Here is a 22,031-nt window from a genome sequence, read left to right as displayed (position 1 = left end):
ATGATAATCACGATTATTTTCACTGAAATTGAGATCGCGATTATTTGACGATATTTATTTAACCCTTTAAGACCTACTATAGAACCAAGTCCGCCAGAGCTTATATTATTTTTTTACATGTTGTAGTGCCATTTGTGGGAGCATTTCAAGTTGCTAAATAACTGTTATAGCCCATATTTTAATAATATGTATGCATTAAGTCCATAGTAACTACATTAATTGCAAAAAAGTGCAATAAACTACAAAAAAATTGAAAATCGCTTTTGTTTTGTTTTTTTTACATATATTTCTACTTGGAGAAATTTAAGAGGTTTATCCCTCAAAACTTTAAATACAAAAAAGTTGCAAAAAATAGTTTACAACAACAGGAAATTTATTTTGAGTGTCTTCATAGTTTTATTTTGGAGATACAGCAATTTTTATATACACTGCAGGAAAAACAAAAAAAACAATCCTATGATGCAAATTTGCAAAGAAAACAGCAGGTGCATCAAAATAAACTCTTTCCAGCAGTGCAATTCGAGTTCTAAGCATCCCAGAAACTATTCAGAAAAGTCAAACACTCAATTAGTGGATAATTGAGTGTTTCCTCTATTTATCAGTTACTTTCTCTCAGACTCTTTCGACTTTTTAATTCGTGGAGTGATCGTTTATCACAAAAGTCACTTTTTTTTCTTCTTTTTTTTCCATGCACTGTTGGCAAACACTGTGCCATCAAAAGTGCATGAATTCTGTTTGGTTTACCAGCCGGCAAAAAAAGAACCACGTCCGTGCTGGTCCTACGCCTGCTTGCCTACCTGCCTGTCTGACCCGAGTCATTTCTAGCCTAACTACATTCTTACAAAACCCACAAACAAAAGGGGCAACAACTGAAATAATGAGCAAAATATTTTCACAATTTTCTTTGGTGGGGAGCAAAAGCGGTCCTGCAAATATTTTCAGCATCACTACGCCTGTCTTATCTTTGACATCTGATTCAGACTTTTGGATTGTGGAGCCTATAACACAACCTACCCAAGTTGCTGAGGTCATTGCTGTTATTTGTGGTCATGTCCCGGTGCTTTACATGTGGTGACAACCATGATAGAAACCAATAAAATCCTCTTTGTTCCGGCCATGTTTATCCCTCACGTCTGTTCTGATGGTTTGAGGAATCTCTTACATTGACATGTAATTCTTAATCCTTATACTGAGGTGATGATTGTTACTTTTCTGGTGTGTGTGGACTCGGTTGTTAGTTTTAAGCCATTTTGGATATGTTGTGATGCTTATTTTTGTTAATTGTGGTTCCCATTAGAGTCAAAAAGATGAGGATAGAGTGCTACTTTGTGGTCGACAACTTTCTTACTGTATGAGCCGGTCATTGGTTTCTCAGCCGAATCAGCCACTCATCATTTCAAAAAACCACAATGTTCAGCTCAAGAAGGTAAAATGGGACTTCTTACACCAAACATACAGTCTGTGGTTTGATGTTGTCAAGACAACGTGATGAAACATTGTTCAAAGGAATTATTAAGCTTTGGGACACTTTTGGGTGTTTGAAGCAGAGATCCAGTTAGATATTGACAGGAAGCTGTTCGGTCACTGTATTCGCTCTGAAATGACTATGCAGAGTTGTGGTATATTTGTAATGTGCTACCTTTACTTGGTGCCAGAGCTCATTATGATATATTGTTTTCAAGAGGCCCAAAATGTGCTTTCTAACAGCTGTTGTAGTATTTGGCTGAATGTTTGTCATACTGTTTGTACAAAGGCTCGTTTTACTGGTCCAACTCGTGTAGAGAGCAGTGCTGCTGCTGCTTTTTTTTTTTTTTTTTTTTTTTTGCGTGGTGGCTTGAAAGCAGCCTTGTCCAAACGTTACTGCTACCCTTGAGCTTTAGTAGTGAATGACAGCCTACCAGGTGCCAGTACAAATGAGGGGACATGTTTTTTAGGGCAAATAATTGTTTTAATTAGCGTTTTTCTGACTTAAAATGGGTTGAAGATGCATGTAAGCCCAATCAGTAAGGGTGCAGCAAAGGCTCTGAATCTGTTATAACTTATTTAAGTGAAATTTACCTTTTTTTTATTTTTTTTATTTTTTTAAATTGTCTCTGCCCATTTTGACTTAAATTGTTAATTATGGTTTAGTAATGGAGTGATATCCATCCTCTCTTACCGTATACGTATCACTGGATTAAATCCGTCTCTCCTGTGCCAGCAGGTGCTCTCGTGACTTTTACCACATAACCTGCTTGTCCTCATTCTATAGCAGCGCTGCGTCCTCTGCTCTCCTGTAAATGATGTCATTTGTTTGCATGCCGTGCCAGATGCTTAAACTAGTTGGATTAGGGGTGTGTGTGTGTGTGTGTGAGAGAGATTGTTTAAAATTTAAAAAGTGCGCTGCATGTTTCACATGAAAGGGAATAGACTGATTACCACAGAGGGTGCTGCTCATTGAAGTCGTCATTGAAATCCCCGGATTGTTGCTTGATGCTGCCTCTCATTTTTTTGTGTTTTGTTTTTTCCTCACAGTCTTATGTCAGTTTAGCCCAGATATCCTTTCATTCTGATTCGATGTGTTTGTACAAAGGTTTCCTGTTAAAACTAACAAATAAATAAATAATAAAGAAGAGAAGGAAAGACGTGGGCTTTCCTATTATCCTGGCATCGCAGCCCTGGATTTTGGGGAGTTAACAGCATTGCTTAAATTTGAATTTTAAAGTAAAATCAATAAGTCGATATCCAATCACAGCCTAAAGGCTGCTGCAAACAATGCAGGTAATCTGCTGCTGTCTCTCGCACACAGGAAACTCTGAGCGGTTTTGTCGCCACTAATTTTTGTTGGTTACACTGCAGATTATGTGGAAATGGCGAGCTACAGCAATCAGACTTTTGCAGACCCTCAGATGACGTTTTATCCCAGCTTAAATCTACAGCCTTACGATGGTCTTTTTTAGAAGCAAGAACAATGAAGTTTGTTCTGCGTCTTTAAGAAAACACCTTGAAAATAACTCATCTTTATTAAAGTAGCTGCTTATGATTGAGAGGGAAAAAACCAGAAATGAGTAATCTGAATATTTTATGACTCTAAAATGCTCAGAATTTTTTTTTAAAAAGCCCTTAATCATTGCTAAAAGACTAACATTACTTGTTTAAATCTAAACAAAGGCAGTGCTTGATCACATAGACCAAATTAAAGCTGCAAATTGCCACATTTGAGAAGCAAAAATGTTTTTGTTTTTTTTTGGTGTCTGCCTTTGCTTTCATTCACACCATTATGTGCTGGCTTTGTGCTGCAGCTCGACCCCGCATGCTGCGCTCGGTGCAGTGTCACGGAGGATTAAGGAACACAGTTTCCCAGCAGAAACATTAGCCGATCCATCTGCCCTTTGATGTTCCTGTCGACGTGCCCACGCCGTGCCCACGGCCAATCGGCTGCCTCTGAACACTGCTTTCACGCCGGCTGCAGCTGTTTTACCTGCTACTCACTTCACTGCCGCTAAGCTCTTTTCTCTTGCTTCACTACAAATTTGCTTCTTGGTGCTGAAACCTTTTGCTCTCCATCCTGCTGACACTGACTGCATTCAGGCTCCACTTTTTGTGCACTGCTTTTTGTGTTGGGATGATATTTTCTTTAGCATTGAAGTAGCTCTAACTTCTTTAATGCCTTTTTGAAGTGCTCATGTGGGTATTTATCATTAGTGGGTCAGCACTGAGTTAAATGGTAACTATGTGCCGGGTTCAACATAACCTGTAGCCCCATTAAATCGTCCTTCATAAGGTGTGTTTGGATAATTACATGGAAAGGGGTCTTTTTAGCTGATCCATCCACTGGGGCTTGTTTTTTATAAACCCGTAGCTCAGCTAATTTGGAATCAAGTTCAAATGAAAGCCGTCTGTCTCTGTTCACCATCCTCTCCTTGCACAGAGGGCTGTGTAGCCTCAAAGCTGAGGTGCAGGTTCTTCCTGAGGCTGTGAGGTTCGTGTTTGTAATCTCTTGTATGACAGTAAATGAATACTGAATAAGAAGTCCTAGATTAACTCATTCACTGCCAGCCATTGGCAGTGAATGAGTTAAACCCATTGACTCATTCACTGCCATTGACGGCTATAGACGTCAATGGCAGTGAATGTGTTAATTTCCAGCCTGGGAACTTTCTTTTGAAGTGTGTGTGTTCTTTCTGTGCTTGTATCGTTCTCTTCTGATAGTCCGTCTTCCCCACAGGGGCTAAATTATACATGTGAGGTTAAATGATGATTTCAGCCACCAGTGGCTGTAGGCTAAAATGTGTGTATAGTAGGGCTGGGCCATATCATACCGTTCACGGTAATACCGGTATAATGTTTGGCAACGATAAGAAAATGAAATATCACGATAGAATATGGGTAAAATGCGCATGCACAGTGCCTCTGTTTCCATATGCACATGGCGGAAAAAGCTGGCGGCGACAGAGAATGAGAAGGGTGAAAGCGGATCGTTGAATGAAACAGATGAACTAGAATCGGTTTGTAAAATTGCTGCAACTTGAGTGGTGTGGAGCTGGTTTAGCTTTCGTCCGTCAGATACACAACAAAGCACTATTTTAGGTAGCGCATGCTAGCGGGCCGTCGTTATTACCGTGCTTTTTGGAAAATACGGCACACTTAAAATCAATCCTTTGATTTTTCTGAAAATCAACAGTGCCCCTTATAATCCCGTGTGCCTTATGTATGAATTTTGGTTGTGTTTACTGACCTCGAAACGATTTTATGTCGTACACGGTGCTCAAAAATCTGTCAGATGTTTTAGTACGACTTTGCTAAGCTACGAACCCGCACCACTTGATGGATTGTCAGAGCATTACGGTTATCGTAGGCAGGCGCCTCGCGGAGTGATACGTACTGTGCTTCAACATAATATTACCGTATTGTGTGTGTGTATAACCTCTTTTTAAGTTTTGTGGATGTTATACATGGTTATGCTGAGGATATGTCGGCCAATTTCCACTGGAAATGCCTTTTGGTTAAACTGTCAGCAAGGAATTTGCATTTGCACTGTTACATTTTTATATAACTTTAATCAACATAAAAAAAAACATCTGCTTGTTTAAGTGAAAATACATTGATGTTTTGTTTTTTGTTTGCACTAATAAAGTTGTGGAGTTGTAAAGTATTTTGTCTAGTGTCAATTATATCGTCAGTTATATCGTTATCGCAAATTTTCAAATGTATATCGTGATAAATATTTTTGGTCATATCGCCCTGCTCTAGTGTATAGATGTGCAAACAGTTGCTTGGTTTGCATGCTGACATTTCGGCAAACACTTTCTGACTGGCGGCAGGGTCTTTGAAAGGACTACGTTTTTAATTACTTTGTTAGTGTTATTCCTAAACATTGTTGTGTACTTTTTATGGACCAATTTTACAGAATTAACAGCCTAATAACATCTTTTTTTTTTTTCTTTGAAGAGATGCTGGCATTATAATAGACATTTTATTTGAGTGGATATCACCTTTAGCCTATAATAATATGCATCTTGCTGTTCCTGCTGCTACAGTAATCATCAGGGCACTGATGATAGTACTTTATGTTTTGTTAGGAAAACGGGAACTAGGTGTAGTATGTTACTGAAATGCAAAAACACAAAGAAAATGTAAAGAAATGAGGACTTTTGCACAATATTGTAGTACTCATTACAGAAAGTGTTTTGACACAAAAGCAGAACATCTCTGTCTTTTTATGTTTCTGCACTTGTAGAGAATAAATGTGCAGATGTTGACTGCTGTTCTTCCTGTAGAAGCCAAGCCGACTGGAACAATCCATTTATATTCTGCTTGTTTTTGTCAGGGATCAAATGCAAACACAGTCGTTTCAGAGATGCCAGAACCCTGTGGGGGAACCAGTCGTCTGCTGCAACCTCTAATCTTTGTAGCTGCCCACCCTCATACAGCAGGCTAGAAGTAGCCCTGGAAGTGTGTAAATGCCCCCTGTGGGATTTCCTCTGTGTTTTGACATGGCCCTTGTCTAAACTGTTAGACTCATCTGAGTACAACAAGCACTACAAAATATGCAGGAATCTTGTAGTGTAAAGGTGGCCCACTTAAAGTCCGCATTTTTTCAGAATGTCCTCAGGTAACACAGGCTGTGTTTTCCCCTCTGCTCCCTCAGTTTTCATCACTTTGTAAAACCTGCATCGTTTGCTTTCCATGAAATGCAAATCGTGTCTTTTGAAAGTCAAATATCCATTTCTCTTCTTCAGTCTCCAGACAAGCAGAGGGCGCTGGAGGAGACCAAGAACTACACCACCCAGTCTCTGGCCAGCGTAGCCTACCTGATCAACACGCTGGCCAACAATGTCCTGCAGATGTTGGACATCCAGGCCTCGCAGCTCCGCCGCATGGAGTCCTCCATCAACCACATCTCACAGGTGAGGGAAGTTAAACAAATCAGGCTTTTGACTCACCTGCCAAGAAGGAACCCCCTCCATCAGTTCTCAAAGCACAATTAACAGTTAAATATGGCCTTTTAATTCTCTTTGTCCTTTTTCTATTGGGTATTAAGCACTGTGTAAGCCTGATTAATGAGGTTTTAATAAAGTTTTACTATCCAAATGGACCAGACGCTGATGTGACTGTGTGGATAATGAATGTATAATTCAGTGTATCTGCATTGCAGGTAAATATGTGTGCTGGAGCTGCACGCTGGATCGAAAGATAAAAGGGTTTCAACATGCAACAGATACTTCAAAGCAATCAAAACCCTAAATTATGAAACACTCTGAAACACCTCTTCCTCCTAATAAAGTCTTGGCAGGCTTTCAGGACTAAGTGTTTTAATTTTAAGAAATGAAAACATGCCTCTCATCCTTAGACGGTGGACATCCACAAAGAGAAGGTAGCACGGCGGGAGATCGGCATCCTCACCACCAACAAGAACACGTCCCGTACGCACAAGATCATCGCCCCGGCCAACCCTGAGAGGCCTGTGCGATACATCCGCAAGCCCATCGACTACAGCCTGCTAGATGACATGGGCCACGGAGTTAAGGTGCTGTTTCTGGGCTTTTTTCCCTTAAATTTGGCCAAAAGTAGTCTTAAAAAGTCACCAACCACATGCCAGTTTATAAGAGTGATGTGATTATTTTTATAATATAAAAATAATCACATCACTTACTTAAATAGTTAAATACAATACTTAAATATTGATTTAAGGGATAGAATTTAGTTTATATTGGTATTTTTTTGCATGCAGTACTGTCAAATACTTAACTTTAGGGGTCAAAAGAAGACCATGGAAATGTGTTTGAATGTCGGAATTAATCCAGGCTGCTCACTGATGAAAGTCTAAAGATAAGCAAAGGACTTGTAGAGGTCATGTTCTTTATTATTAGGTTTCAGTGGTTTTCAAAGTCAAGAAATCTAAGAAAAAAATCAATGACTCAGGCTTTTCACATGGACGGGGAGCCAGTGACGGCCAGGACATTAAGCCTGTCACCTGCAGCTGGAAACAGGCTTTTCTCATGATTTTATGTTTAATAAAATCATGGGAGAGGCTGATTCTTAAAGCTTTGTTCCTGCTGACTTTCTGAACAATGACGAGCTTGTTTATACAGAAAACCGAAGCGCTGGCTTTCAACCTTATGAAGGTCGAATTCCTCAGATTTTAAACACTAAGCTATTGTTGGCCGGATCTCTCCAGCTCGGCTTTGTGAAGCACAAGCTTGAACAACTGTTGTTTTCCTCTCCTCCTTCACACACTAATCACCTGATTTCTTCTCTCTCTCTTTATGCTTGCCTAACTTTATCTTTGTTACCAACTGTAGTGGTTGCAAAGGTTTAAGGTAAGATTTCCAAAGTAAGAGCCCCAAACAAGGAAGGGCTTTTTGTGATTTGTGGATGTTTTGTATTGTTGTGTCTGTGGTTTCTTTTACATTTTTGGTTTGTTTGCAGTTAAAGATGTGTTTGCTTACAGATATTCAGATTATATTTCAGAAAAATGCTTTAACCTCCTAGGACCTGGCGTCCACATACATGGACATCACATTTTGGGTTATTTAGAGTAAAATACTAAATTTTGCTCTACAAGGGCCTGATATCCACTTACAAGGACATTATACTGCTACTGTTCTATCAAAATTTTAAACGAATATCCTCATATGTGGCTCTTATTTTTCTTAAAATCAAAAATAAGGTTGAAAAAAAATCTGGTAATTCTTTATTTTTACATTCATCGGGCCCCAATATGCCCAAATATCAAAGAGAAATTAAAAATGCATGTCGTGGAAGAGTTCGGGTCTTAGGAGGTTAAAAATGAACTTGTGAAAAATCCTTTTCCTGTCACATTTTTAATGCACAAAAAAGTAGAAATATCAGTATTCGCTTCATGTTGTCGTTTTTGGAAATAAAACCTGGAAAAACCTTGAAAGATGCAAAATTTACAGCTGGTATGAGAGGAAATGCAAATGCATTACACCATAATTTGGAGCATATTTGCATCCATGTGTCGCGTAAACTGCAATTTATATTTGATTACTACAACCACAATTGAATCACAACAACCAGCTTTGTATCATCAACACCAACTGTTATGATTTTATATTTTAGATGATGATGATGATGATGATGATAATAATATTGTGTTACATAGGAGAGCCTAATTTGACTCTGACACTTCTGTTATGCCTTTCAACAGACTGTCTGACTTAGATAAGCCTACTGAAGGCCGTCTCCCTGTACTTTGTCGTGCTATGACTAAAAAACCCCCCAAACTTTTATGTGCTTTGACCTAATTTAACATTTTAGCAACTTTTAATTTGAATTTGTGGCAATTTGTGAATCTGTGACAGAACGTAAAGAAAAGCAGAAAGTTTCAAGACCTTTATTATCATTATCCAACAGAAAGCTGGTTGTAATGACCAAGTGTGCAAAGGCAAAATCTATCCATCAGCACTTCTAAAACCAGCCAATTAGCATGTAATATATTTTCTTTCTTTTTAAACTGCTTCAAGTCTTAGTCACCCACATTTATTCAGCATTCATATATTATCTATACCTAAGCACTTTATCTAACATTCACACAATCACACTCATACTCGCTGGATGCACCTCCTCCCAATGCCTCCATGCAGCCGATGCAAATTCACCAACCTTCCGATCAGTAGATGACCTGCTCTTACCAACTGAGCCTTAGTGTGGACGATGGAGATGAATTCTTGTTACTTGGGCAGATGTTGTTACCTCCTCATGCTAACCTAAGCTGCCTCCTATAGGAGTGCTGTTGATCTTATCTTCTAACTCTCATCACAAAATAAAGGATAATTTGAAGGTTGACAGCTGTGTAAGAAGTCTAATGGTTAACCAGCAGATTTCTAAACCAATGTCCACCTACCTGCCACAGGCCAGCGCTCAGAACATGAAGGCTGGAGGAGGCGGACTCCCTCGCACCAACCCCCCCACACAGAAGCCCCCGAGCCCACCCATGACGGGGAAAGGGACGCTTGGGTATGTAAGCTGTGCAACCACCTTGATGTGTGTTGAGACGTACGTACGGCGTGCAGAGTCGGTTTTGGGAGGGTAACGACAAGGCCTGTCATATGGACGTGGTTACTCCCAGTTTCATCATCGCTCCTTTACCTCCTGGTTTAATTAGTCTCTTCAGGGTGGTTTCAAATCTGTTTTAGGGCCAGTTCACATTTCTGTGCTGCTGAGACAACCTCATTTCTTTTATACAAGAAATATTTTTACATCAAGCTGCATGCTGAATTTTGGATTTGTTAGGGTTTCTCGCTCTCAGCCATGCACCATGCATCTTTTAAATAGGTTTCCCTAAATTCTAAAGAGTTGGTTTTTTTTTTTTGTTTGTTTGTTTTTTTTTGTGTGCAAGTGTGTTAAAGTTTGCTCTTTTTGGGATGCTTAAAGTTGTCTTTTGATAATCTACTTGATATGAATATAAGCAGCAGTGTTTGCAAAATACGAGCTGATGTCTGTTCACAATTTTCTTTTTTTTCTTCTTCTTCTTCTTCTTCTTCTTGTTTTTTTTTTTTTTTTTTTTTTTTTTGTTTTGTTTGTTTGTTTTTTGTGTTTTGTTTGTACCCAATTTAATACCTGGCTTTTTTCTTTTTTCTGGCATTCAAGACCAGAACAAGGATTTTTAAATCCCTTATTTTAGGAAAAGAAACTTTATATTTTGGGGTTTGTAGAAGAAGAGATTGGTTTTGTATTGGTTGTCATCTAAAGAAGAAAAAAAAAAGCTCTTTTATTCTATTTTTAGTTCAAACTTGTTAAACTCCTCCTGACTGAAATTAGATCAGACATCAAAATGAAAAAGCATCAAATGGGAAAAACAAACAATATTGTTAATTTTAATTTCTATCAGCTTCACTTTAAGAAGACAATTAGCTGCGTTAAACCCATCAAATCCTGCCTGCCTAGCAGTACAGATACATGGTTGATATTAGCCTATTTTACCCTGTCACTATTTATATCCCAGCACTGGTGTATGCATGCTGGCTGATGAGTAAAAAGAAACTGATGTACTTACATGCTTAACTAATATTTTCCCAACTGAAAATAAAAAATTAGAATAAAATACAGAAGATTCAGTTGAACAAAATGGAAAATGTACAAACGCCGACCTTCTGTCCAAATTCAGCTTCTATATATAAGACCTGTGGTACTTTCGGTGATCGTCAAGTTGAGTACAAACAACGTACATTTAAAATGACACAAACAAAAAATGGCATTCGCAAGGGGGTTGCTGAATACCAAAATCAACTGGGATTTATAACAAATCTTTTATAAAGTTTGTTAACAATCACTTCATGTGTGACGATCTTCGTGCAACTTTTCATTCAGATTGGCCGACCCATTAATTAGGAAGTAAGGTACATATTATATATATTGCACTGCATTATACAAAAGTAATGATCATTATGATCACAAGGTATTTAAAGCTAAAAAAAAAAAAAAAATCTAAGTGTAAATCATACCAGCTGTGATCCCATTATTTCTTAAAGGCATCTTAAAAAGGAAAAAAAAGTTTTTTGTTTTTTGTTTGTTTTTTTTTATAAATCCCGGATCAGCCCCCATTCTTATTGCATTTTGTTTATTAAAATTGAAGATTTTTTTTTCCTTTCTAGTTTGCTCTGATAATGTCATTTTCAACTGATTGAGTCTTTTTCCAAAAATGTCTTTTTGAGTCATCATCATTATTTAACTATAAAATGTATCTTTCAGCTCATATCTTGTTCATGCTGCTAAGTAATTACAGTGAATGTATTTTATCTTAACCATTAAATTGAGCACTATCAGCCAGATTTAGCCATACGGGCAGGCTGTGACAGGTTAATGGCTTTAATAGACTTTAATTTTAACTGTATAATGTAGGTGTAGTTTTGGAGCAACTTTAATTAGAGTGTCACTTTTCACTGAAGTTTTGTGGTCCTTTCTTAGTTTTGGAGTATTCTAATGTTATGTTCTGTGTCGGAGCTCATGGAAGCTGCAGAGGTGTTTGGTGTTGTCTGTCTTGTGCCTGACTGTTGGAGGTGTGTTTTATCCCACAGGAACTCTGCTAGTGCACCTCATAATGCTGTGTGTGTGTATGTCTTAGCCTTGGGACAGTCCTATGTATGATGTGCTGTTTGTGTTTCTGTGGAAAAAGTGTGTGTGTGTGTGTGTGTGTGTGTGTCTCCTTCTGTCCCTTCAAGACGCATGCCGATCAACCACAGCTGCAACCCTCCATGACGCACCTTCAGCCGCAGCCTGTGGCTACAGGCGGACATCCTCTGTGTGATTTTTAATTTGTCGCCTTCTCCTCTGTTACTCAACTACCTCAGTTTTCATTTTGAGTTGTGTGTTTGTGACCCAGCTCGCCCACTCCTGGCTGCCCCATATTCCTCATAGCAGCGTTTTGCCATGGCAACAGTGCTCAGAGATGGGTCACCCCACTGTGTCAGCTGGGAAATTTACATCCAGCACATCTTATTGCAGGCCCAGATCAATAAAACCTCAGGGTTATGTTTTTTTTTTTTTCTATCCCTCCCATGTTAAAAACTGATCATCGTAGAGCTGCTGCTGGCTGAAAAAACACATTTCCAGGTTTTTATTCAAGGAGTTTATAGTTCAGAAGATGTGGGTGGGAACAATTGGGAACGCTTTAGGGATTTAAACCTGTTGCTCTGATTTTATTATTTTAGTTCCCTTGAACAATTTCATAAATTCAGGATTGCTTTTGCTAATTTACACTGAGAGTCTAAGTGTTGAAGTTACTACATAACTCAGGAATTGTTGCTAAGTGACTAAAATTGAGTGGCATCATAATATTTCATACAGGAATACTTTTTTGTTTTGTTTTTATCATTTCATGAAAAAAAGAGTATATAAACACAAACTGTACTAGCAGTAATACAGATTTTTTAAATTAAAATTTTCTTTGTTCCAATCATTCTTGAAAAAGGTTTAAATGCTAGCATCAATTTAACATCATGAACCAGCTGAGCTTGTGACTCCATAACACTGTGATCAATGAAAAATACAGTCCCTTTTAAATATCTTTGAAGTTAGTGCCAGCAAGATGGAAGGAAAAAAAAAACAAGCTTCATCTCTCATTGATCTTCATCAGGGGTGTCAGACTCAGTTTTTGTAATGAGCCACATAAAGCACAGTTTGGTCTCAAGGGAGCCAGGCCAGTAAAGCAACTGCACCATAAACTGCCTTTGTTGTTATGTAAACCACAAGTAAACTTTGTCTTTGAGTGAACTAGGGGCTCTATAAAAGCACAGTACAGTTACTGTAGAGTTTTTAGAGCCAAACGGATAACGTGGGTTTACTCTTTATGATAAGAATTGGAAATGCTTGTCACATTTTCACCCTAGCGTAATGCTAGTGTAACCTAACCGTGAAGGGCAATGCACTTTGTTCAAAAGCTAAACATATATAAAAACTAGATTGCAGTTTGCCTCGTCATGCTTATTATATTTAACTGACACGAACCTGAAACTAGCTCGTACAACGTTTGAAACTTGCAGTCAGTCTACTATCAGTTTTGCAATGGAATGAGGTTGAGCAACAAGGTCTGCATGACAACAGTTTAACTGCAAAATGACATAAGAACTCAGTAACTTTGGTTTTATATAGGATACAACAGTTGGAAACCAGTCCAGTTGGTTCCCCTGTTGTAAAGAAACTAATTGTAGACAGGTTGGAGACTGACTCGAGTTGATTGCGAACTTTCACCAACCTGTCTGGGAGTGATTGCAAACAGTTTGAGTCGGACTGTGATTGTTTGCAGACAGGTTGCAATTGTTTTGTGATTTAATGTGGTTTTCAAATGCAAAAAGAATGTAATTGCAATCAATGGGCAACCACAACCACGTCCTGTTTTTATCCTAGTGTGACTGTGCCATGAACCACAATTGTCCAGCTGTAAAATAGATACAGTTTTACGTAAACAATAAATGTCTTATAAATCAACAAATCAAACATGTCAGTAAAACTAGTTTTAATTGTAGTAGTTGCTTGATTTCATTAAGTGCAAACAAACTCATGGTGTATCTCCTTGGGAGTGTGTTTTTCAGCTGACAGCAGCCACGTCATTTCTGACTCTGCCCCCCTCACCTGTGGACCCCAGCCAGCCCCAGTGTTTCACCACCTGTCATCACCCATTTTTTTTTGGTTTTTTTTAAGTTTGCACTTGTTTGTTTCTTGCTCTCCTCCTCCCTCTCCCCCCTCCCCTCCCCCTACACTTCTCTATGGATGCCCTCCTTTCTCCCCCCCTCCCCTTCCTCTCGACTCCTGTCCTCCTGACCCTCTCGCAGGCGCCACTCCCCCTATAGGACGCTTGAGCCGGTGCGTCCACCCGTTGTCCCTAACGACTACGTCTCAAGCCCGACGCGCAACATGGCGCACCCCCAGCAGAGCCCTGCACGCACTGCATCTGTTAATCAGAGGAACCGCACGTACAGGTACCCCCACCCCACTTCCCAGCATGCCTCTCTACACTTTTTAAACAAGCCCCCCACCCCCCTTTTGCCCCACTCTACTTGCCTTTTCTTCTTCTCCCCTCCTACACTTAAAAATGCGATCCAGCTTCTGAGCACTTTCTCTGATATGGTACCTCGTTGAAATTATAACCACTCTTACTTCCTAAAACTCACATCCAGGCCCACATCAGCAGCTCCAGCTCCCAGGAGAAGCCCAGACTGACACATTATTTAGAAACCTCCTCACCTGTTTGCTCCCCTCGCTGCTCAGATAACAACAAAGAAACAAGCATGAGGTAGAGATGCAGAGCTTTATTTAGCTTGGCTAGACACAGGTTCCTATGGTAATAGTCATTAAATAGGCAGCGTCGCCCCCACAGTCCTGTCAATCCACTGTCAGTTCATCTCCCAAGATGAAGCTTTTTCATGCCCAACACGGAGTGATATTCTTAGATCCACCCTGCCTGCCGTCTCAGAAGTAAAAGCAAGAGGGGTTTTGGGAGGGGGAAAACAACATGGAAAGTTTCGTCACGGTGTCCCATCTGTTGGCCAAACGTTTCAAGTATTTCTAGAAATAGGAAAACTTCCCCGACTCTCCTCTCAGCACGAGTGTGTATCTGCTCCACTCATCCATAGCTCATCTTCTTCATCTCTCAGCCATGCGCTCTCCCGCCTGTCAACAGAAAGTCTGCCCCATGTTTCATGATCTTTCCTGCTGCTTTTACGGCGTCTCATATCTGTCTTTGTCCCGTGTTGCCACTGCGTCAGCTGTGTCATGTGTTCCTGTGAAGGCTTCCAGCTGCCCCCACTTTTTCTTTTAATATTGTCACTGTCACATAGTCATTTCAAAGGCATACAGCTCACGCTAACACATCAATGCTCTTGAGGGTGCTACATTAATGAAGTGAGTTATTAAGAACAGAAAAGACAGCTGAACTGTGTGTTGCTTGAGGCTGGTTGCAGATTGAATATAAAACTGTATTAGAGAGGTGAATTATTTATAGATCTAAATTTCACTTGGAAATAAATGATGTGAACCTGGGAACAATGTCAGGAACTTTCAGGAAATGTCTGTTGTTTTCCCCAAAGGATCAAAGGATTAAAAATCAGCCAGGTTCAGTGTAAACAGTTACTCCAGCATCTTTTCAAGATTGGGATTGGGGATCTGAGTTCAACAAAACTTTACAAGACCAACACTGGTGTGTGTGTGTGTGTGTGTGTGTGTGTGTGTGTGTGTGTGTGTGTGTGTGTGTGTGTGTGTGTGTGTGTGTGTGTGTGTCAATATTTTATGTATTTTTTTTAGAAAAGAAAGAAGTGGAGGTTAGAAAACAAAGCACCATGTGATATCCTGAGTTGTTGGCGTTCCTATATCGCCATGCTAATATTGGTCACTGATTAACATGCAACTGACCAATGATGCTGTTGTAGCATTCATTTAGCATTAGCCCAGAATTTAGCTAATGCTATTAAAAGCTGTCACTAGCAAAACAACAATAGTAACCTTAATTTGGCCACAAACCTAATTTTATAATGTATTTGGTATAAAAGGTTGATCGGGGGAATTTTTTTTTTATTTTTTATTTTTTTACTACAGTAAACACTTTATTCGGTTCTTGGTCTCAGTTGTTTTTAGGTCTTAATGATTGTAAAATTAATCTTTTAAATAAAATAAAAATATAAAAATAATAAGAAATTAGCATATACTCGAGAGTGTGGTTACCCTGTGATTGACAAGTTCTTTTGTTATGAGACGGCAGATTCATCTCTCTGTTGAACAGCACTTGGCTGCACTTAAAAAAACAAGTTTAAGTCTTGTGTTCCTTCATTTGTTTTTGCAATTACTATGCAGATTGTTGTCATAGTCAACAACTGACTCATCCTGCTAACAGTGCTAGCCAGGTAGCAAGTGGTAGGTGATCAGCTGGACCCTTTTTGTTGGATATTCACATCTGATTTGAAATAAAACAAAAGAAAAATTTCAAATTCTTTGATTCAGTTTATGATGCACTATCTGGTGCCCCTGGACACATCATCAGTGATGTAACCTGGGGTCATTGGGGGTTTTGGGTCTTTCAACAATCTCTCTTCTGACAGAACAGACAACCTGGTGTCTCCACCTTTCCCCCATGTGAAGAGAACTGTATCAAAACTGTATTTCAAAGGCAAGTAGATTACTTAACAGAGGCTAGAGCCATCTTTTTATACAGTCTATTTGCAAGTGCAAAATTGTTAATTTAAAATCATAACTGAGACCATTCACGCGTCTTGTTCACAGCACGGTTTTTGCCCCTTCTTGAGTAGTTTTGTACTCACACTCAAGTTTACTTTTGAGTCCTTATACCAAAATATCCTGCTGTCAGTATAAAGCACAGACTGTCACTTTTCCACGCGTCAGTAGTTCTCAAAGTTCCTGACTTTTGTTCCTGTGGCTCTGTAGTTGGGTTAAAAAAAGCTCCATACTGGTTTCAGGGCAGACTGCAACCATGTTACATGTAGGCTGTATTATTTCCTGTGATTGTTAACAAATGGTGCAGTTGTTTTTTTTTGGTTTTTTTTTCCTCTTCCAATTTCTGCTGGTGTGTTTGTTTGTGGACTGACACATTTTTGCCGACCCATCGACAGCAGTGGGAGCAGCGGAGGCAGCCACCCCAGCAGCAGTCGCAGCAGCAGCCGAGAGAACAGCGGCAGTGGCAGCGTGGGCGTGCCCATCGCCGTTCCAACCCCAGCCCCACCCAACGTTTTCCCAGGTAACCCCCTTTTTTTGTCCCCCTTCCTCTCTTCTCTGAGCTGCAGGACCTTATTGTGACTGAAACGTACTAACTACACTAATCTTTGTTGAGTAATCTGGGAGTACTGCTCACTCTGGCTTTCATTAGTCGAATCGGTGTGCACAAACTCTGGATTGAATTTCTCTCCCCTTCTCACCCTTCTCTTAACCTCCCTTCACTTATCTTTCCTCCCCCTTTGTATCCTTGCACGATTCCCCCTTCAGGTTCAGCCCCTGCCCAGTCCAACGCAACCAAACCTCCCCCAAACACTGCCACAGCCCCTGGGCCCCCTTCCTCTGCCCTAGACGGACCCCCACAAGCCCCCAATCCCCCTGTAGAGATCCCGCCTGTACCCCCACCCCCTCCCCAACTCCCTGCCTCCACGGTACCTACTGGCACAGGCCCTGCTACTTATGGCAACCCTGCACAAGGTGAGTGCGACTCCCTCCTCACCCCCTGCACGCCCTCCATCCCGCCTTCCGTGACGTGCTTGTGTGATCCCAGTGTGCTCATTCATCACCCTAATTTATTTACTCATTTATTTTTCATCTGGAAGTCTGAATTAGTTCTTGAAAGATTTTCAGATCTAAAATTTGTTTCAGTTTAAATTTAGAAATTCAACCTGTTGAATGTTTTTAATGGCAGGAAAAAAGGATTTATTGTACCTGCGACTACACCAGTCATTTTGAAACTACAGGTAGCTGTGCAGAAGACACAAAAAATGAAGTTATACCGTGGACCTGAATACATTTCAGCATAAAAGCTGGCTTAAGCAAATAATGATTACAATAAGTAGCAGAAAATAACAAGCAAAACATAAACAATGATAGTTTATTTTTTACTCCATAAACTCTATTGTTTCCCCCGTGGTCCACCGAGTACCTGTGACATCTATATCTGAGAGTGATGAGTTTCTGAATTTCTTTGTGGATAAAGTTGATCATGTCCGTATGAGCATTGGTTCTTCAATACCATCTGTTTGTGTCTCTGGGCCACCTCCCCCTCATTTACTGTCAGTGTTTAACCCAATGACCATATGTGACCTTTCACTCCTGCTGGATAAAATGAAAATTACCACTTGTGCAAATGACATTCTACCTGCTGGGCTGTTTAAAAATGGTCTCTCTGTCATTGGCCCCTCTATTGTAGAGATATGCAATGCCTCTCTTTTAACATGTGTGGTCCCTACGTTCTGTAAGCATGCTGTTGTTGAGCCGATATTAAAAAAAGAGCAGTTTGGATCCAACTCAGCTTAAGAATTATAGGCCTATCTCTAAGCTTCCATTATTATCGAAAATTCTGGAAAAAGTAGTTGCAGATCAACTTACCACTTTTTTTTTTTTTTTTTTTAGAAAAACATGAAATTTATGACCAATTTCAGTCAGGTTTCCGTAAAAGTCACTCAACAGAAACCGCATTACTTAAAGTCTCTAGTGACATTATGATGTCAGCTGACTCCGGAGCATCCTCAGTCATGGTTTTGTTGGACTTGACATCTGCCTTTGACACCATTGACCATACCATCCTGATTAACAGGCTCCGGGACGTAGTTGGTGTGTCCGGTCTGGCTTTGAAGTGGTTTCAGTCATACCTCTCCAACAGATCTTTTAGTGTTTTTGCGAATCGGTTTATGTCACATTCTAAAGATCTGACATGTGGGGTACCGCAGGGTTCAGTTCTGGGTCCTATTCTTTTTCTTTTGTACATGTTACCTCTAGGACTTATAATTAGGCAGTTCCCTGAGGTGTCTTATCACTGCTATGCTGATGATATTCAGCTCTATTGCTCTTTTAAGCCGATGGAAGTCCATAAACTGTCCTCTTTAATTAAATGTTTAGCTTCCATTGAACAGTGGCTTGGTGACAACTACTTACAGTTGAACTCTGAGAAGTCAGAAACATTAATTATTGCCCCGACAACCAGATATCTCTAATCAAACAGCATCTTGGTTCTCTTGGCTCATCTGTTCACCTGAGCCTCAGGTACCTTGGTGTGATGTTTGATTCTGCCATGTCCCTAGAACAACACTCTGGCCAGTTAATTAGGAACTGCCTTTTTCACCTAAGAAACATCTCCAAACTGCAAACTTTGCTGTCTGAGTTAGAAATGGTTATTCATGCTTATATTTCTTCTCGCTTAGATTATTGTAACAGCCTTTTTCTTTGTTTGAGGAAAAGGAATCTTGATCGTCTCCAGTTAGTCCAGAATGCTGCTGCAAGGCTTTTAACTAAGACACGAAAAAGAGAGCACATTACACCAGTGTTACGCTCATTACACTGGCTTCCAGTACATTTCAGAATTCATTTTAAAATCTTGGTACTGACTTTTAAAGCTTTGAATTGTGATGCCCCTGCTTACATTTCTGGGCCCGTATCCCTAAAGATTCTGAGAATCCTCTCAGAGAGCTCCTAACTTAACCTAAAAATTCCTTGCCAGGAGTTTTAGCTTAGAGGTGATTCCAGAACATTTTCAGTGAACTCTGAGCAAGGAATGGATGGAAAATCCTATCTTAGTGAGGAGGTGTGGTTGACCCCGTTGCTAGGTATGAGTCATCATTTCAAAAGCCGTGATTGGTTGATCCTACAAGTTTGATGGAAATGAGCTTTTGGTGATAATGAGCAAAGGATGTACCCTCAAATCAGTAAACATAATTATACACTCTAATCTTATGCTGACTGTAATTGTAAATAATATTTCACATTCAAGAAAATATCTGGAAAATGAATAGTAAGCTGTAGGGGTTATAGCCTAACATTAGAATCCAAAATATGTGAAAACTTAAACTCATTACACCCTGTTCAAATAATAATTCGTGTCTTATTTGCTCATATAAATATCCTAGCTGGCATATTTTGTACTTTCACTCCCATATGGACCCCGTTGAAAACAAGATGGCCTATCTCAAGGGGCTGTCCTTAATGAAGTATAAATCACAACGTTACAAGTCCAGTGTGGTCTTAACGAGGGTAACACGGCTCAGCTTTTAGCAATGTCTGTGATTGCAGACCCAAGTCATCACTGCTGCATTGTTGCATTTTCCCGGTTGCCAAATACCTCAGGGTTGTGATTACTTTCGTCTCCGGTGTAATAGCGTTGTGGCGTCGAGTTGGTGAAGTAATTGTATCTCTAAGGAGATCCACCACAAACATGATTCCTGCACGATCCAATCTGTAGCATCTCAATAATTCCCTGTCATCCAGTGTTTGCAGGACATCTCTCCTGCCTCTTCTGTTGGCCATTTTGTGCAGCTGCTTAGGGGAACTCCTAAGCCACTAAAAGTCCTCTTCCCTGCTCTTAGCAGATCTCGCCTTAGGAGCCCTTTTAAGCGCTAGGAATCTTGAGGAATAGCTTTTATATTAACTGGGATTGTCGTGTCACTTTTAGGGGAAATTCTAAGAAAACGTCATGACTCTGAGAATTTTCTTAGAATTTGGCCGCTAGGAGCCACTTTTTGCACAAAGATTCTTTAGGGATACGGGCCCTGATCTTTTAGAACCCCCCGCTCCCTCTCACAGCCTGAGATCTTCTAATCAAAGGCTGTTGGTAGTCCCTCGAACATATTTTAAAACCAGAGGTGATAGATCTTTTAGAGCGGTGGCCCCCAGGTTGTGGAATGCTCTCCCTCCATCATTACGTTGCCTTGATTGTATTTATTCTTTTAAAAAGCAACTTAAGACTCATTTATTTAGATTGGCTTTTAATTAGATTTGTGCTGTGTTTTATTATTAATGTATTTTATGTGTTTCTGTTTTATATTACTGTGAAGCACTTGAAGTGGTTTTTATCCTGTGAAAAGTGCTATATAAATAAATTGATTTGATTTGATAACAATTTATAAACAGTTGAAACACAAAATTATACAGGACAGGATTCAGATGAATACATTAACTAGGATACGACCACAACTATTACTCTCCCTCAATGAATACAGTAACTACTGCTGCGTTCCCTCAATGATGACAAGTAGTCAAGTACAACTAGGTTCCCTTGACGATGACTACTACGACGATGTTCCCTTGACAAGTACTTCAACGACCACGACATTCCCTTGACGACTACGACGATGAATCAATTCCCTTACAGCTATGACAACTACATTACTTAGACTACAAAGACAACTATTACATTCCCTGAATGAATACAATAACTACTGTTGCGATCCCTAGATGACTCTGCTACGGTAGTCTACATTCACTTGATAACTACAAAAACCCATTAGTCTTCATATTGTTCAATTCAGGGTGAAGTAAAGAGGTTTCTGCTGTAAACGGCTTTGACACTTCTGTAAGCCAATTTATAAACCGCAGTCACTTAGTCTCAAGTACTTTTAGTGTGAAAGAAATGGACAGGAAGAAGTCCTTTACACAAGCGGAAAACAAACTAATACTAAGTTGAAATGAGCAGTTTAAACTGAACACAATGAAAATGTCAGAAATTTTAAGAAAAGGGGAGGTAAGGCTTTAATGTTTAAGATGGTACCTGATCATTTAAGTTTCTTTAAAAATGCTAGAAACAGTGAAGTGGTTATATGTGTCGAATGAATTCTCATGAAAGCTGTAAATTCCCAAAGATTTTGTATTTAAATTCAAAACTTGAGTGAAGTTTAAGATGATTATCTTTCAATATAACTGCAGTTTGTCTGGACTGTTCTCTGCAAAAACAAATTTGAATGTTTTATTTTAGACCTGGCAGTGATGCCACTGAAGTACTCAGAAAACCGAAAGTGCTCTGATAGGTGGAGCTGCATTATTTTAATTTGATGGTCTTCTATTCAGGATGTAGACTGGATTTAAAGCTCTGATGAGCACTGCGGTCGGTATTAAAAAGAAACTCTCACCTCATAAGGGCTGCACACATGAATTAAATATTGACTGCAAGAAATGACTTTAAAGAAGACGAGTCTCTTACCTGGGTGATTTTACTCAGTGTTAGAAAATACTTGTAAAACAGGTCTTTGACTGTACGTCTTTGCTGTAGTCTGTGGAACAGACAAAACAAACAAACTTCCACAAGTCCTGTTTGTGTGCAGCTCTTCTGCCATCTGCCTCCAACTTTCCATCATCCCGCTGCTGCTGCTAGATGCTCCACTCGTCCTCCCTCTCGGCCTCTCATAGGCCTCCAGCATCTCTGTCATGATGATGTTCTGATATTTAATGCATGAGCTGTGTGGTGATATGCTTTCTTGCTGTGTTTATTTATTTGTTCTTTTCTTAATGGTGTCCAGGTGATTTGTTCTTTTGTTTTTCTGTGGCTGGATGTTGTAATTATCTGGAAGGTGGAACTGCTGTTACCCAAATGTTAATATTTGAATTGGCTCAGAGAG

General features: G+C 39.7%; 1 protein-coding gene across 11 annotated transcripts in view; it reads left to right on the top strand.

Moving 5' to 3' along the window:
- Positions 1-22,031, top strand: part of LOC147302045 (abl interactor 2-like) — a 31,721-nt gene that overhangs the window by 1,792 nt on the left and 7,898 nt on the right. For 3 of the 11 annotated variants that reach the window (XM_086281837.1, XM_086281835.1, XM_086281834.1), the window contains exons 2-7: positions 6,222-6,389; positions 6,833-7,009; positions 7,785-7,802; positions 9,359-9,462; positions 13,776-13,922; positions 16,563-16,687. In XM_086281837.1, coding sequence (XP_086137963.1) covers positions 6,222-6,389; positions 6,833-7,009; positions 7,785-7,802; positions 9,359-9,462; positions 13,776-13,922; positions 16,563-16,687 — 739 coding nt within the window. Of the gene's footprint in view, positions 1-6,221; positions 6,390-6,832; positions 7,010-7,784; positions 7,803-9,358; positions 9,463-13,775; positions 13,923-16,562; positions 16,688-16,932; positions 17,140-22,031 lie in introns of all 11 variants that reach the window. The other 8 variants (XM_086281830.1, XM_086281829.1, XM_086281838.1 and 5 more) reach the window with 6 other exon arrangements.

The sequence above is a fragment of the Aulonocara sp. 'chitande type north' Nkhata Bay genome, linkage group LG23 (genome assembly GCF_057382095.1).
Source record: "Aulonocara sp. 'chitande type north' Nkhata Bay isolate Kocher_YH1m ecotype deep benthic linkage group LG23, A_spYH_male_GT1.1, whole genome shotgun sequence".
Lineage (NCBI taxonomy): Eukaryota > Metazoa > Chordata > Actinopteri > Cichliformes > Cichlidae > Aulonocara > Aulonocara sp. 'chitande type north' Nkhata Bay.
The sequence above is the reverse complement of the archived record's forward strand: the minus strand, read 5'-3'. Positions and strand labels throughout refer to the sequence as shown.